Source organism: Bufo bufo, chromosome 4, assembly GCF_905171765.1.
Source record: "Bufo bufo chromosome 4, aBufBuf1.1, whole genome shotgun sequence".
NCBI classification, from domain to species: Eukaryota; Metazoa; Chordata; class Amphibia; order Anura; family Bufonidae; genus Bufo; species Bufo bufo.
This window is the reverse complement of record NC_053392.1, coordinates 14,391,761-14,406,834: the sequence shown is the minus strand read 5'-3', so window position 1 is coordinate 14,406,834 and position 15,074 is coordinate 14,391,761. Positions and strand designations below refer to the sequence as shown.

The following is a 15,074-nucleotide window of genomic DNA, read 5'->3' as shown; positions in this document are numbered from 1 at the left end:
CACTGGTTCTTCCTTCTCTATGGACAGTAGCCTTTCTCACCAGTTCTTCCTTCTCTATGGACAGTCACATTTCTCACCAGTTCTTCCTTCTCTATGGACAGTAACCCTTCTCACAGGTTCTTCCTTCTCTATGGACAGTAACCCTTCTCACAGGTTTTTCCTTCTCTATGGACAGTAACCTCTCTCACAGGTTCTTCCTTCTCTATGGACAGTAGCCTTTCTCACCAGTTCTTCCTTCTCTATGGACGGTAACCTTCTCTTAGAAGGACTTGGTATCTGATGATAAGATCGTACCCACTTCCTTACCACTTCACCATACTGGAACAATTGGTACAAATCTTCTCGCTCTTTTTCGATCTCTACGGAGATAGTGATCCTCTGGTCTGTAGGGCAGCTTTTATTATAATTGCTTACTCGTTGGATCATTTTTATCTGTTCATCTGCATTTCTTCCCTGGAAATGAAAAGATTGTATATTACAAAGCTCAGCTGCTCATTTAGCTTCAGACACAAATAAAACCAGTCACCCTTTCTGACCACACCATCAGCAAACATGAAACCATAGAAATATTACATCAAACTTCAACAGAATACCACATGTCCATGGAACATCCATTTTCTTTTCCAAAAATAATAAGCTATTTATCTGTCTAAACTAGCGTGTCTCCCATTCAACAAAACACCAGACTACTGACTCCAACACTACACTCTCCAACTACTGTACATCTCCATCATCCCAGAAGACAAGACCCAGTATTAAAAATAATCTAAGCAACCCAATGACTTTCATGAACACCTCACAACCAATCATCTTATCCCTTCCAACCAAATTATTACCCTACAAAATATAAAATCCCACCCAACCCATTGTAATATTCACAAATACCCTATACTGTACTGTAGCCTATAAACCCTGATGACCAAGACCCTCTAACCTATACACGCTGATGACCAGTGCCCTCTAGACCAGTGTTTCTCCAGTCCTTAGTGCCCACCTGCCGGTCATCATTTGAGAATAACCCACAGAATGAATACCGATGGTAAGATCCAACGCATTGTCAATTACGATATCACCTGGAAATCCTGAATACAGAGCATGCTGGGGGGTTGTTGGTACTGGAGCTGAGAGACACTGCTCTAAACTATACTTACTGATGACCTGTATCCTCCACACAGTGCACTCTGGTGTCCAGCATGCCATAGACTATGCACACTGATGACCAGCACCCTCTGTTCTATGCACACAGCGACCAGCACCCTCTAAACGATGCACTCTTGATGACCAGCACCCTCTATACCATGCACACTGATGACCCGCACCCTCTAGAACAGAAGTTCCTAACCTGTGGTACATGTACCCCAAGGGGTACGTGCCCCACGGAGGGGGGTTACACAGGACTACTGTAGCAGCCAGTAATGTTTCGGTGCTGGTTGCTATGACCTCTACATTTGAATGCTGCAGCGAGGCACAGGGACCAATGTCTTATAGGGGTATTATTATTTCTGGAGCACAATGGGGCACAGTAATTACCATTGGGGCCACTGTAGGGGTACTAAGCGCACTCTTGGAGAGAATTATTACTATTGGTGGGACTTTTGGGACCACTATTACTGTGGTGGGGGGCACCCTGGCACAGTATCAGCGTAGCACAATTATTTTTAGGGGACACTATGTTTATGGCACTGTTACTCTCAGGGGCACTAATTGCTGGGCACAATAATTTTTGAGGGCACTGTGTGGAAATATTTATTGAAGATGGCACCATCTGTGTGGTGCTAGTATTTTTCTGTAGTATAGTATTGGGAAGAACAGCGGGAACAGTATTGGGGATGGCAAGAGGGGGGTTGAAAAGGTGGGAAGGTGTTTGTCAAAGAGACATGGCTGAAAGAAGTCATCATGGCGGTCTGGTCTGAATGGAGAAGAGAGAATGTCTACATCACAGGAGACATCACTAAATGTAAGAGGTATGTGGTGCTGTATTCTCCTATATGTTTGGTAGTGCAGAATGTAGTTTAAAAGTAATGGTCATCTATCGGGGGGCCTGGATGTGGTGTCTTGTCGAGTCTATGACTGCGGTGTTAGAATAGCTTTATTATGTTAACATTTATCACAGATCGCTTCCTTGGTGGTACTGGGTTGGAATTTCCTGTCACTAAGGGGTACTTGGCATAAAAAGGTGGAGAACCACTGCTCTAGTCCATACCCCCTGATCATCATCTGTCTGTTCTTCGTCTTTCTCTTACCTCCCAGTGAATCCATTTATACTGTGTCAGATCTACCTTCTGGAAGTCATCTGCTGTTACGTCAGGAAGATTCCTGTCAGGGGGAATAGTGTAGACTGTAAGTTCACAAACTCTAGGCATGATATACAGGGTGGGCCATTTATATGGATACACCTTAAGAAAATGGGAATGGTTGGTGATATTAATTTCCTGTTTGTGGCACATTAGTATATGTGAGGGGGGAAACTTTTCAAGATGGGTGGTGACCATGGCGGCCATTTTGAAGTCGGCCATTTTGAATCCAACTTTTGTTTTTTCAATAGGAAGAGGGTCATGTGACATCAAACTTATTGGGAATTTCACAAGAAAAACAATGGCGTGCTTGGTTTTAACGTAACTTTATTCTTTCATGAGTTATTTACAAGTTTCTGACCACTTATAAAATGTGTTCAATGTGCTGCCCATTGTGTTGGATTGTCAATGCAACCCTCTTCTCCCACTCTTCACACACTGATAGCAACACCGCAGGAGAAATGCTAGCACAGGCTTCCAGTATCCGTAGTTTCAGGTGCTGCACATCTCGTATCTTCACAGCATAGACAATTGCCTTCAGATGATACGAGATGTGCAGCACCTGAAACTACGGATACTGGAAGCCTGTGCTAGCATTTCTCCTGCGGTGTTGCTATCAGTGTGTGAAGAGTGGGAGAAGAGGGTTGCATTGACAATCCAACACAATGGGCAGCACATTGAACACATTTTGTAAGTGGTCAGAAACTTGTAAATAACTCATGAAAGAATAAAGTTACGTTAAAACCAAGCACACCATTCTTTTTCTTGTGAAATTCCCAATAAGTTTGATGTGTCAAATGACCCTCTTCCTATTGAAAAAACAAAAGTTGGATTCAAAATGGCCGACTTCAAAATGGCCGCCATGGTCACCACCCATCTTGAAAAGTTTCCCCCCTCACATATACTAATGTGCCACAAACAGGAAGTTAATATCACCAACCATTCCCATTTTATTAAGGTGTATCCATATAAATGGCCCACCCTGTACTATGAGGGCATGCAATAATACAAGGGCATATACAAATACTGTATACTATGAGAGCATGCAATAACACAAGGGCATATACAAATACTGTATACTATGAGAGCATGCAATAACACAAGGGCATATACAAATACTATGAGAGCATGCAATAACACAAGGGCATATACAAGTACTATATACTATGAGGGCATGCAATAACACAAGGGCATATAAAAATACTATGAGAGCATGCAATAACACAAGGGCATATACAAATACTATGAGAGCATGCCATAATACAAGGGCATATACAAATACTATATACTATGAGAGCATGCAATAACACAAGGGCATATACAAATACTATATACTAGAAGGGCATACAATAATACAATAAGCCAAGGGCATGTGTTAATACAAAGATATGTAATAATACAGAGTGTGCAGCATGGACAGAAGCTAGGTGGGCTGGGGGGGGGACTCCATAAGGTCCGGGTAGGCTGTCACAGGTATCTGGAGCCATGCTCACTGCAGTGCAGCCCACAGCTGGTGGAAAGGCCGTGGGGGGAGGATCCATAGGCCGAACACGACCATCAAGGTGGTCCCACGGATCCTTAATTGTGGCCAGGTCTGGGGAACTAGTGGGCCAGGGTAGTACTTGGAAGTCTTGGTCATGCTCTTCCAACCAATGTCAGACATTTCTAGCCATGTGATATGTCGCATTGTCATGCTGGAAGATCCCATCTGCCCCAGGGAAGACAATCGGCATGTATGGGTGTACGTGATCTGCAAGGATAGATTGATACCCATATCGGTGGAGAGTGCCTTGCAAATGGATGAGTGGCCCAGAGAATGCCAGGAAAACCTTCCCCGGACCAGAAAGCTGCCCCCACCAGCTTGTGTTCTTCCAGCAATGATTGTAGGGGGTTTGTTCTCTGATGTTTCTCGCCAATGTCCATCCATTCCATGAAGCAGAAAACGTGACTCATTGGAGAAGGCAAGGTTCAATTCTCATACGGCCACAAAAATTGAATCTTTTTCTGCTGATGCAACTTCGTTATCAGAGGTGCAGTGACTGTCCGTCTGCTCCGGAGCCCAATACGCAGTAGGATTTGCTGAACTGTTATGTTAGACACAAGTCTGGTGTTCCTGGGTCATTTTGGTGGTGAGCTTCTCCCCTGTAGAGTGTTGCTCTGCCCTTGTGTACCTCCATAGCTGACGTTCACCTCTCACATCAATGGCACGTTTTGCTCCACAGTTTCCACGTCACTTCTTCATAATGTTGCCATTTGTCAGTACATGATACACTATGACCACAGCAGCAGCAAACAATCCAGAAACTGTACAGTTACAGAATTACCACCACCCTTGGTCCAAAGGCCAATAATTATCCCTCCTTTTCTGCAACTCTAAAAAATTGCGCATTTTACCCAGGACGAGGGATATGTGTGCAGACAGCCTATCACACCTTATATACCCACCGAGGGATATGTGTGCAGACAGCCTATCACACCTTATATACCCACCGAGGGATATGTGTGCAGACAGCCTATCACACCTTATATACCCACCGAGGGATATGTGTGCAGACAGCCTATCACACCTTATATACCCACCGAGGATATGTGTGCAGACAGCCTATCACACCCCTTATATACCCACCGAGGATATGTGTGCAGACAGCCTATCACACCTTATATACCCACCGAGGATATGTGTGCAGACAGCCCATCACACCCCTTATATACTCACCGAGGGATATGTGTGCATACAGCCTATCACACCTTATATACCCACCGAGGGATATGTGTGCAGACAGCCTATCACACACCTTATATACCCACCAAGGATATGTGTGCATACAGCCTATCACACCTTATATACCCACCGAGGATATATGTGCATACAGCCTATCACACAGCTTATATACCCACCAAGGATATGTGTGCATACAGCCTATCACACCTTATATACCCACCGAGGATATATGTGCATACAGCCTATCACACCTTATATACCCACCAAGGGATATGTGTGCAGACAGACTATCACACCTTATATACCCACCAAGAGATGTGTGCAGACAGCCTATCACACCCTTATATACCCACCGAGGGATATGTGTGCAGACAGCCTATCACACCTTATATACCCACCAAGGAATATATCTGCAGACAGCCTATCACACCTTATATACCCACCGAGGGATATGTGTGCGGACAGCCTATCACACCTTATATACCCACCAAGGGATATATGTGCAGACAGCCTATCACACACCTTATATACCCACCGAGGGATATGTGTGCAGACAGCCTATAACACACCTTATATACTCACCGAGGGATATGTGTGCAGACAGCATATCACACCTTATATACCCACCGAGGGATATGTGTGCAGACAGCCTATAACACACCTTATATACCCACCGAGGGATATGTGTGCAGACAGCCTATAACACACCTTATATACTCACCAAGCCAACTCCTTCATGAGCTACACGCTGCCGACATCAAGGAAGTAGAAAGTGGTCAGAATAACATGACAAGCATGTGTAACAATACAAGGAAGAAACAATAGAAGGGTGTGTAATAATACAGACATGTAATAACACAAAGACAAGTAATAATGCAAAAAAATACACTGCCTGTCCAAAAAGTCACCACCCCCCCCCCCCCCCCAAAAAAAGGTCACACACTCTGATATTTCGTTGGACCGCCTTTAGCTTTGATTACGGCACGCATTCGCTGTGGCATTGTTTCGATAAGCTTCTGCAATGTCACAAGATTTATTTCCATCCAGTGTTGCAGTAATTTTTCACCAAGATCTTGCATTGATGATGGTAGAGTCTGACTGCTGTGCAAAGCCTTCTCCAGCACATCCCAAAGATTCTCAATGGGGTTAAGGTCTGGACTCTGTGGTGGGCAATCCATGTGTGACAATGATGTCTCATGCTCCCTGAACCACTCTTTTACAATTTGAGCCCGATGAATCCTGGCATTGTCATCTTGGAGTATGCCCGTGCCATCAGGGAAGAACAGATCCATTGCTGGAATAACCTGGTCATTCAGTAGGTTCAGGTAGTCGCTGACCTCATTCTTGGAGCACATACTGTTGCTGAACCTAGACCTGACCAACTGCAGCAACCCCAGATCCTAGCACTGCCCCCACAGGCTTGTACAGTAGGCACTAGGCATGATGGGGGCATCACTTCATCTGCCTCTCTTCTTACCCTGATGCGCCCATCACTCTGGAACAGGGTAAATCTGGACTCATCAGACCACATCATCTTCTTCCATTACTCCAGAGTCCAATCTTTATGCTCCCTAGCAAATTTAAGCCTTTTTTCTGGTTTCCTCACTGATTAGTGGTTTTCTTACGGCTACACATCTGTTCAGTCCCAATCCCTTGAGTTCCCTTCGCATTGTGCGTGTGGAGATGCTCTTACTTTCACTATTAAACATAGCCCTGAGTTCTACTGTTGTCTTTCTTCGATTTGATTTCACCAAACGTTTAAGTGATCGCCGATCACGATCATTCAGGATTTTTTCCCCGCCACATTTCTTCCTCGAATACGATGGGTCCCCACTATACTTCCAGTTTTTAATAATGAGTTGGAAAGTTCTTAACCCAAATTTAGTAGTTTCTGCAATCCCCTTAGATGTTTTCTCTGCTTGATGCATGCCAATGATCTGACCCTTCTCAAACAGACTAACATCTTTTCCACGACCACGAGATTTGTCTTTCGACATGGTTGTTTAAGAAATGAGAAGCAACTCATTGCACCAGTTGGGGTTAAATAACCTGTTGCCAGCTGAAAGATAATCCCCCATGCAGTAATTATCCAATAGGAGGCGACTTTTTTTTTGGACAGGCAGTGTATAATACAGGACTTGTAATAATATACCGACATGTAATAATATACCGACATGTAATAATATCAAGGTGCGCATTAATTTAAAACCATGTATACAAGGGTGTGTAATAATACAAGGACACCTAAGAGACCACATTATGGACACAAGAGCCTCATGTTTGAGTTTTCTTTTAACCTTTTGCGAGAAAATCTGATTTCTGATTGCAGACGGCTAGTGGTGCTTGGCCACTGATCACACAAGGTGGTGCACACTTTGTTTTGGGTTCTGCAGCAGGGTATATGGTGAGGCAGGGTCAAATTATTACTGGGTGGTATCTTCCCTTGCTGCCATATAGGCTACCCCCCCTCTGACCTGGTGGCAGTCATACAGATGCAGAATATCCGCCTGTGAGTCATTCCAAGCTCTTTCATAGGTCACCCAAGCTGGCTGTTGGCTGATGTGCATGGGACATCCATTGCCCGATCTAGTCTCAGATATTCTCAATGGGGGAGAAATGATGATAGAGCTGGCTGAGGGAGATGCTTTATACCCCGAAGAGCACGTTGTGTAGCACCGGTAGTGTGTGGGCAGGCATTATCTTGTTTGAACATCATCATCTTGTTGGAACCAGCATGCCTGGTTACACAATGTTCTGGACATACTTAAGGCTGGTCAACGTTCGCTCCACGAATACCAGTTGGGTATAGCCATGGTATGTAATGGTGCCCCGATACTACGATACCTGGTGTTGGTCCTGTGTGTCTCCGCACTATGCATGATGCCAGAAGGTACTCTCTAGCACTCCTGTGGACTCTGATGTGGCCATTATCAGTACCAAGGCAGAGCCCGCTTTTATTACCGAACACTACTGTTTGCCAGTCAGGCCTCCAATGGGCTCTCTCACGGTACCAATGCAGATGCTCTTGTCGATTATAAAAAGTTGCAAATGAGCAGGTGTGTGAATGCAGTCCAAATTCAAGTAGATGGTTTCTTCCAATCCAATTTGTGATGCCGTGGCTGCGCACTGAGATACAGTAGCTCTTGGTGTGCATCTGTCTTGACTGTCCAGAACCCTCTCTACGTGAGTGCCCTCCAACAAAGTACAGAAACTTCTGGTCCAATTCTTTACGAGATTTGACGGATGGACCACCCAGCTTTTTGCAGTCCCACTATTTAGCCCTTTTCAAAGTCTTTTAATTGCACAAATGGAGCACGCCTTCATCGGGAAGTCAGCGCCACAACTACACAGCTCCGTCAACCTTTCAGCAGACAGCGCTCGTCAACTGCAGTGCTGTTCACATTGACGTCAACAGGAGCAGTGGTAGGACTGTACACTACAAGGGTGATGGAGCTGTGTAGACCTCTGGCAATGGAGCTACACCTAACCTCGGACCTCCACTGATTATTTAGTGATGGCCTATCCTGAGGAAAGCCTGGACAACCCATTTAACTCCTTCTAGGTGTTCTTTTTACATCATGGGCATGCACCGCATCATTCACTTACCTTATGCCTGGCCGCCAGACTCCTGTGTGCAAGGCCTCCATTTGTGTGTGTATTACAGAGAACTGTAAGGGCTAATCTGTAAGGGCTAATCTATACTCAGCCATCAAAATTCTAAAATACCGTATGTGTTTGGTGTCTCCAGAGTGCCACTATATGTACTCATTGTCTTCAGAGTATCACTGATTGTACTCGCTGTCTCCAGAGTGCTGCTACACGTACTTGTTCTCTCCAGGGTGTCGCTACATGTACTCATTTTCTTGAGAGTGCCAGTATATCTACTTGGAGTCTCTAGAGTGCCACTATCTATACTTTGTGCCGCTACATGTACTCACTGTCTCCAGAGTACCCTTGTCAGTATTTTGAGGCTCTAGAGAGCTGCTACATGTACTCGTTGTCTCCAGAGTGCCGGCGTATGTACTCGTTGTCTCCAGAGTGCCGGCGTATGTACTCGTTGTCTCCAGAGTGCCGGCGTATGTACTCGTTGTCTCCAGAGTGCCGGCGTATGTACTCGTTGTCTCCAGAGTGCCGGCGTATGTACTCGTTGTCTCCAGAGTGCCGGCGTATGTACTCGTTGTCTCCAGAGTGCCGGCGTATGTACTCGTTGTCTCCAGAGTGCCGGCGTATGTACTCGTTGTCTCCAGAGTGCCGGCGTATGTACTCGCTGTCTCCAGAGTGCCGGCATATGTACTCGCTGTCTCCAGAGTGCCGGTATATGTACTCGTTGTCTCCAGAGTGCCGGTATATGTACTCGTTGTCTCCAGAGTGCCGGTATATGTACTAGTTGTCCCCAGAGTGTCGGCATATGTACTCGCTGTCTCCAGAGTGCCGGTATATGTACTCGCTGTCTCCAGAGTGCCGGTATATGTTCTCGTTGTCTCCAGAGTGCCGGCATATGTACTCGCTGTCTCCAGAGTGCCGGTATATGTACTCGTTGTCTCCAGAGTGCCGGTATATGTTCTCGTTGTCTCCAGAGTGCCGGCATATGTACTCGCTGTCTCCAGAGGGATGCTATCTTCTTCCCTTGCAGAGAGGTTATCACTTTGTGGATAAGGTGAAGTCTTTGCTCTGACACATCCCTGATAAGGAAATGCGTACAGTATTTGGTGACTGACGCCAGACTGTGTCCACTCTATAGGCCGGAACATGAGAGGGAGAATACATAGTGCTGGTCATTAGATAGGGAACAGTAAATAGTATAGTGATGGTCATGAGGGAGTGAACAATATATAGTATATACTACTGCGGGAGAATCTGCTGACAATTACACCTGTAGATTAACCCATAGGAATCAGGGACTGTCTAGCAGAGATTTTGGGAGGTCATAATAGCACCCCTTGTCCTTACGTGTCATATAGTGTGACAGTCCGACAGCCATTGCTGATGTTTACCAGGCAGCAAGCGCAGGGAGTGTCGCCCCAGGTCTGCCAGCTTACAGCCGATGCCTCAATGTTCCTCCTGGAGAAATCTGACATGATGAAGCTATGGAGCAGCAGGGGAAGAAACAGGTTAGACTGAGAAGTGGACCTGTGCTGAGGACTGAGAAGTGGACCTGTGCTGAGGACTGAGAAGTGGACCTGTGCTGAGGACTGAGAAGTGGACCTGTGCTGAGGACTGAGAAGTGGACCTGTGCTGAGGACTGAGAAGTGGACCTGTGCTGAGGACTGAGAAGTGGACCTGTGCTGAGGACTGAGAAGTGGACCTGTGCTGAGGACTGAGAAGTGGACCTGTGCTGAGGACTGAGAAGTGGACCTGTGCTGAGGAATGAGAAGTGGACCTGTGCTGAGAGCACTGGGGTTTCCTGAAATCCAGTTATGGAGGAGAGTCTGACAAGTCCTGCGGTGTAGAAACCCTATAATGGAGCACCTGCTCACTGACACCGGCACAGTTGAGCTGTCACAGTGCTGCGTTCAGGGGGCTATTCACCAGTAGAGCAGCAGAATGAAGCCACCACACCCAGCATGACATCACAACATATAGCACAACATGCTGGTCTATAGCAGCCCCCTATGTCCATACGTACCCCACCGTCCCCCTCGACACAAACCTGTTCATGTGAAGGATGGTACGACTCCCATTTCTAATGTTGCTGATGACTATGGAGGCCGGGAAAGAAGAACCGGGATGAGAGACAACATGTTCTACATCAATGCCGTAACTTGTCAGACTGTCCAACGTAAAACTGTGGAGTGGAGGGACAGGGGCACAGAGCGGGGGCAATTAATGACCAATTATCTGACAGAGAAAAGGCACATCAAGATTACACAAGAGAACACGGATCTAGATAATACACACTGGAAAGTATAGCAAAAGTGTAGATGTCCTAGATCAGGTATGCTCAACCTGAGGCCCTGCAGCTGTTGCAAAATTACAATTCCCAGCATGTCCTAATAGCTGTAGGCTGTTGAGGCATACTCGGAGTTGTAGTTTTGCAACGGCTGCAGGGCAGCAGGTTGGGCATCTCTGTCCTAGATCATAGGGAAATTAAGGTGAAAAATGTAGTGACTATGTTGATGTTCTAGATCAGGAATGGCCAACCTGTGGCTCTCCAGCTGTTGTAAAACTACAATTCCCACCATGCCCTGCTGTAGGCTGATAGCTGTAGGCAGTCTGGGCATGCTGGGAGTTGTAGTTTTGCAACAGCTGGGGAGCCGCAGGTTGGCCATCCCTGTTCTAGATGATCAGGTACTGGGTAGGTTACTAAAACCATAGATGTTCTACATCATCTGTATACTGAATAGTGTAGAAGTTCTAGATCATGGCACTAGATAGTATAATGAAAGTGTAGATGTACAGTACAGACCAAAAGTTTGGACACACCTTCTCATTCAAAGAGTTTTCTTTATTTTCATGACTATGAAGGCATCAAAACTATGAATTCACACATGTGGAATTATATACATAACAAACAAGTGTGAAACAACTGAAAATATGTCATATTCTAGGTTCTTCAAAGTAGCCACCTTTTGCTTTGATTACTGCTTTGCACACTCTTGGCATTCTCTTGATGAGCTTCAAGAGGTAGTCCCCTGAAATGGTCTTCCAACAGTCTTGAAGGAGTTCCCAGAGATGCTTAGCACTTGTTGGCCCTTTTGCCTTCACTCTGTGGTCCAGCTCACCCCAAACCATCTCGATTGGGTTCAGGTCCGGTGACTGTGGAGGCCAGGTCATCTGGCGCAGCACCCCATCACTCTCCTTCATGGTCAAATAGCCCTTACTTTCAAAGTTTTCCCAATTTTTCGACTGACTGACTGACCTTCATTTCTTAAAGTAATGATGGCCACTCGTTTTTCTTTACTTAGCTGCTTTTTTCTTGCCATAATACAAATTCTAACAGTCTGTTCAGTAGGACTATCAGCTGTGTATCCACCTGACTTCTCCTCAATGCCACTGATGGTCCCAACCCCATTTATAAGGCAAGAAATCCCACTTATTAAACCTGACAGGGCACACCTGTGAAGTGAAAACCATTTCAGGGGACTACCTCTTGAAGCTCATCAAGAGAATGCCAAGAGTGTGCAAAGCAGTAATCAAAGCAAAAGGTGGCTACTTTGAAGAACCTAGAATATGACATATTTTCAGTTGTTTCACACTTGTTTGTTATGTATATAATTCCACATGTGTTAATTCATAGTTTTGATGCCTTCAGTGTGAATCTACAAATTTCATAGTCATGAAAATAAAGAAAACTCTTTGAATGAGAAGGTGTGTCCAAACTTTTGGTCTGTACTGTATATTACAGAAAGCATAGATGTTCTAGATCATCAACGGCTGGATAGGTTACGGAAAGCATAGTTGTTCTGTTTGTTCAGTATACTGAATAGTGTAGATGTTCTAGATCATGGTACTATGAAGAAAGTGTAGATGTTCTAGGATCATATGGTACTTAGAGTATATGGAAAGTGTATAGTTCTAGATCATACAGTAGTGGATATTATAATTAAAATGTAGATGGTCTAGATCGTGAGTAATGGAAAGTATAGTAAAAGTGAATGTGCACTGGATAGGATACTGAACATGTATATGTTCTGTTTAGATTGTAGGGTACTAGATTGTTATGGAAGAGTAAAAAGACTACATAATGCAGAGCTGGAGAGAGAGTAAATATTCTAGAATGAACTGGAATGGAGAAGTTCTGCACTGGACAGGAATGGAGAGGATCTGGACTGGACTAAAATGCAGAAGTTCTGCACTGTATAGAAGTTCTGAACTAAAACAGGTCCAGGATAGTGGACAATGTAGACTCAACCGTGAGGACTGAGAAAACTGATAAGAGGACAAGGATCTGGAATGATAGATGACGGAGACATTGACATAGAGATTTGGAGAACGAGAACTGGAGTCTGAGAAACTTGAGGAGATGACAGAGCAGGAAGGAGGATGATAGGAGTCCGGTCATCAGTCCCTCATGTATCTCTGTTCCTGAATGTTCTCTGGAGACCTCATGTGTGGATAATGTCAGGTTCTCGGCTGACATTTCGATGCAGGGTATGTGTTACCACAGCAGTTGTGGAGTTCAGCCCTCATGTTAACATAGTGCTTCTAGAAGTAATCGGTTCTTCTCTAGCTCTGACTCTCTAAATATTCTCGATTCTGATCCTCACATTTTTCTGTGTATACAGCTCCGATCCAGACCTTTGTGTTCCCATGGTAACAGACGACAAACAAACTCTGTGTAGTCTGACCCTACAGACATACGCCTTCCATCTGCCCCCTACTTCCTGGAGATATATATATATGTCTGTAACCGTGGAGACACAGAGCTCTGCAGACACTAAGTGAGAGTTTATTTTATATGCGTACTTGGTTGTAAAGCTGGAGATAAGAAATTCTCAGGGAACATGCAACTAATGTACAGAATCCACTGAAGAGGACACTCGGATAAGGGTGGAGCATGACTCCACCACAGAAAGAAGTCATGCTCCGCCTCCTCAGGCCTCGCACTGGTCAGAACACGGAGTATTGGTTTACCTAAGGAACTGAGAGGAACTGCTCCATGGAAACTGTCAGCAACGGCAACTTGCTGATGGGTTCCATGTACCAATAAGCGCCAATGTGTAATACTGTTATTTTACATGACCTCACTGTGCGACTGACTGGCCTTGGGGCCACCACCACCCTTAAATGTAGTATAAGATCCGCCAGTGAAAGAACATTCGGATGGAGGTTGTACAGATCTAGTGCCGTTCAGGGTGTGAGACTGACGAGTGGACTCCAAGTGATTGGTTCATCATCAGACGTGCAGGAGGATAGGGAGGGGGGCGTCGGGCTCATGTAGGATCTCACAGGAAAGTAAGGAAGAGTAAATGAAGAAAGACCCCCCCCCGCCAACCTGTTCAGAAAAGATTAACTCCACCTCTAAATAAAATGACCCCGCCTATCTTACTCAGGCTCCACCCTCTGCCTCTGGGTTCATCCCCTTCTGCACACTGTCAATCTATTCCCAGGTGGGGGCAGCAGAGAGCAATAATAAAATGAATCACATCCCACCCCCAATGGGGGAGAATCGAATGGCGGCAGCGGAGGTAAAATCATGGATAAATGAGTGGCCGCTCTGCAACTCTGAAGCCCCCACTGTTCCCAGTACATATTTCTGCAGGACCACCAGTGTAAATCGTGATGGATCTGCATCGATCCTGATCCTGTCCACACACGCGGGTGCACACCCAACTCATGGAGATGCCCTGCAGCCTGTCATGGTGACAAGGGTTCATGTCACCGAGTGCTGTCATGTCAACCATGAAGAATACATAAAGACTACTGACCAAGAGAGGCTGCAGAACTACAGATGTAAGAACCAGGAGAGGCCGCAGAACTACAGATGTAGATGTAAGAACCAGGAGAGGCCGCAGAACTACAGATGTAGATGTAAGAACCAGGAGAGGCCGCAGAACTACAGATGTAGATGTAAGAACCAGGAGAGGCCGCAGAACTACAGATGTAGATGTAAGAACCAGGAGAGGCTGCAGAACTACAGATGTAGATGTAAGAACCAGGAGAGGCTGCAGAACTACAGATGTAGATGTAAGAACCAGGAGAGGCTGCAGAACTACAGATGTAAGAACCAGGAGAGGCCGCAGAACTACAGATGTAGATGTAAGAACCAGGAGAGGCTGCAGAACTACAGATGTAAGAACCAGGAGAGGCCGCAGAACTACAGATGTAGATGTAAGGACCAGGAGAGGCTGCAGAACTACAGATGTAAGGACCAGGAGAGGCCGCAGAACTACAGATGTAGATGTAAGAACCAGGAGAGGCCGCAGAACTACAGATGTAGATGTAAGAACCAGGAGAGGCCGCAGAACTACAGATGTAGATGTAAGAACCAGGAGAGGCTGCAGAACTACAGATGTAGATGTAAGAACCAGGAGAGGCCGCAGAACTATAGATGTAGATGTAAGAACCAGGAGAGGCTGCAGAGCTACAGATGTAGATGTAAGAACCAGGAGAGGCTG

General features: G+C 45.6%; 1 protein-coding gene across 2 annotated transcripts in view; it reads right to left on the bottom strand.

The window, feature by feature from the left end:
* KHK (ketohexokinase) overlaps positions 1-15,074 on the bottom strand; it is a 30,830-nt gene that overhangs the window by 4,064 nt on the left and 11,692 nt on the right. The window contains exons 3-5 of one of the 2 annotated variants that reach the window (XM_040426850.1): positions 10,667-10,801; positions 2,244-2,316; positions 307-453 (exon numbers count right to left, since the gene is read on the bottom strand). In XM_040426850.1, the coding sequence (XP_040282784.1) occupies positions 307-453; positions 2,244-2,316; positions 10,667-10,801 (355 nt within the window). Of the gene's footprint in view, positions 1-306; positions 454-2,243; positions 2,317-9,966; positions 10,102-10,666; positions 10,802-15,074 lie in introns of both variants that reach the window. The other variant, XM_040426849.1, reaches the window with a different exon arrangement.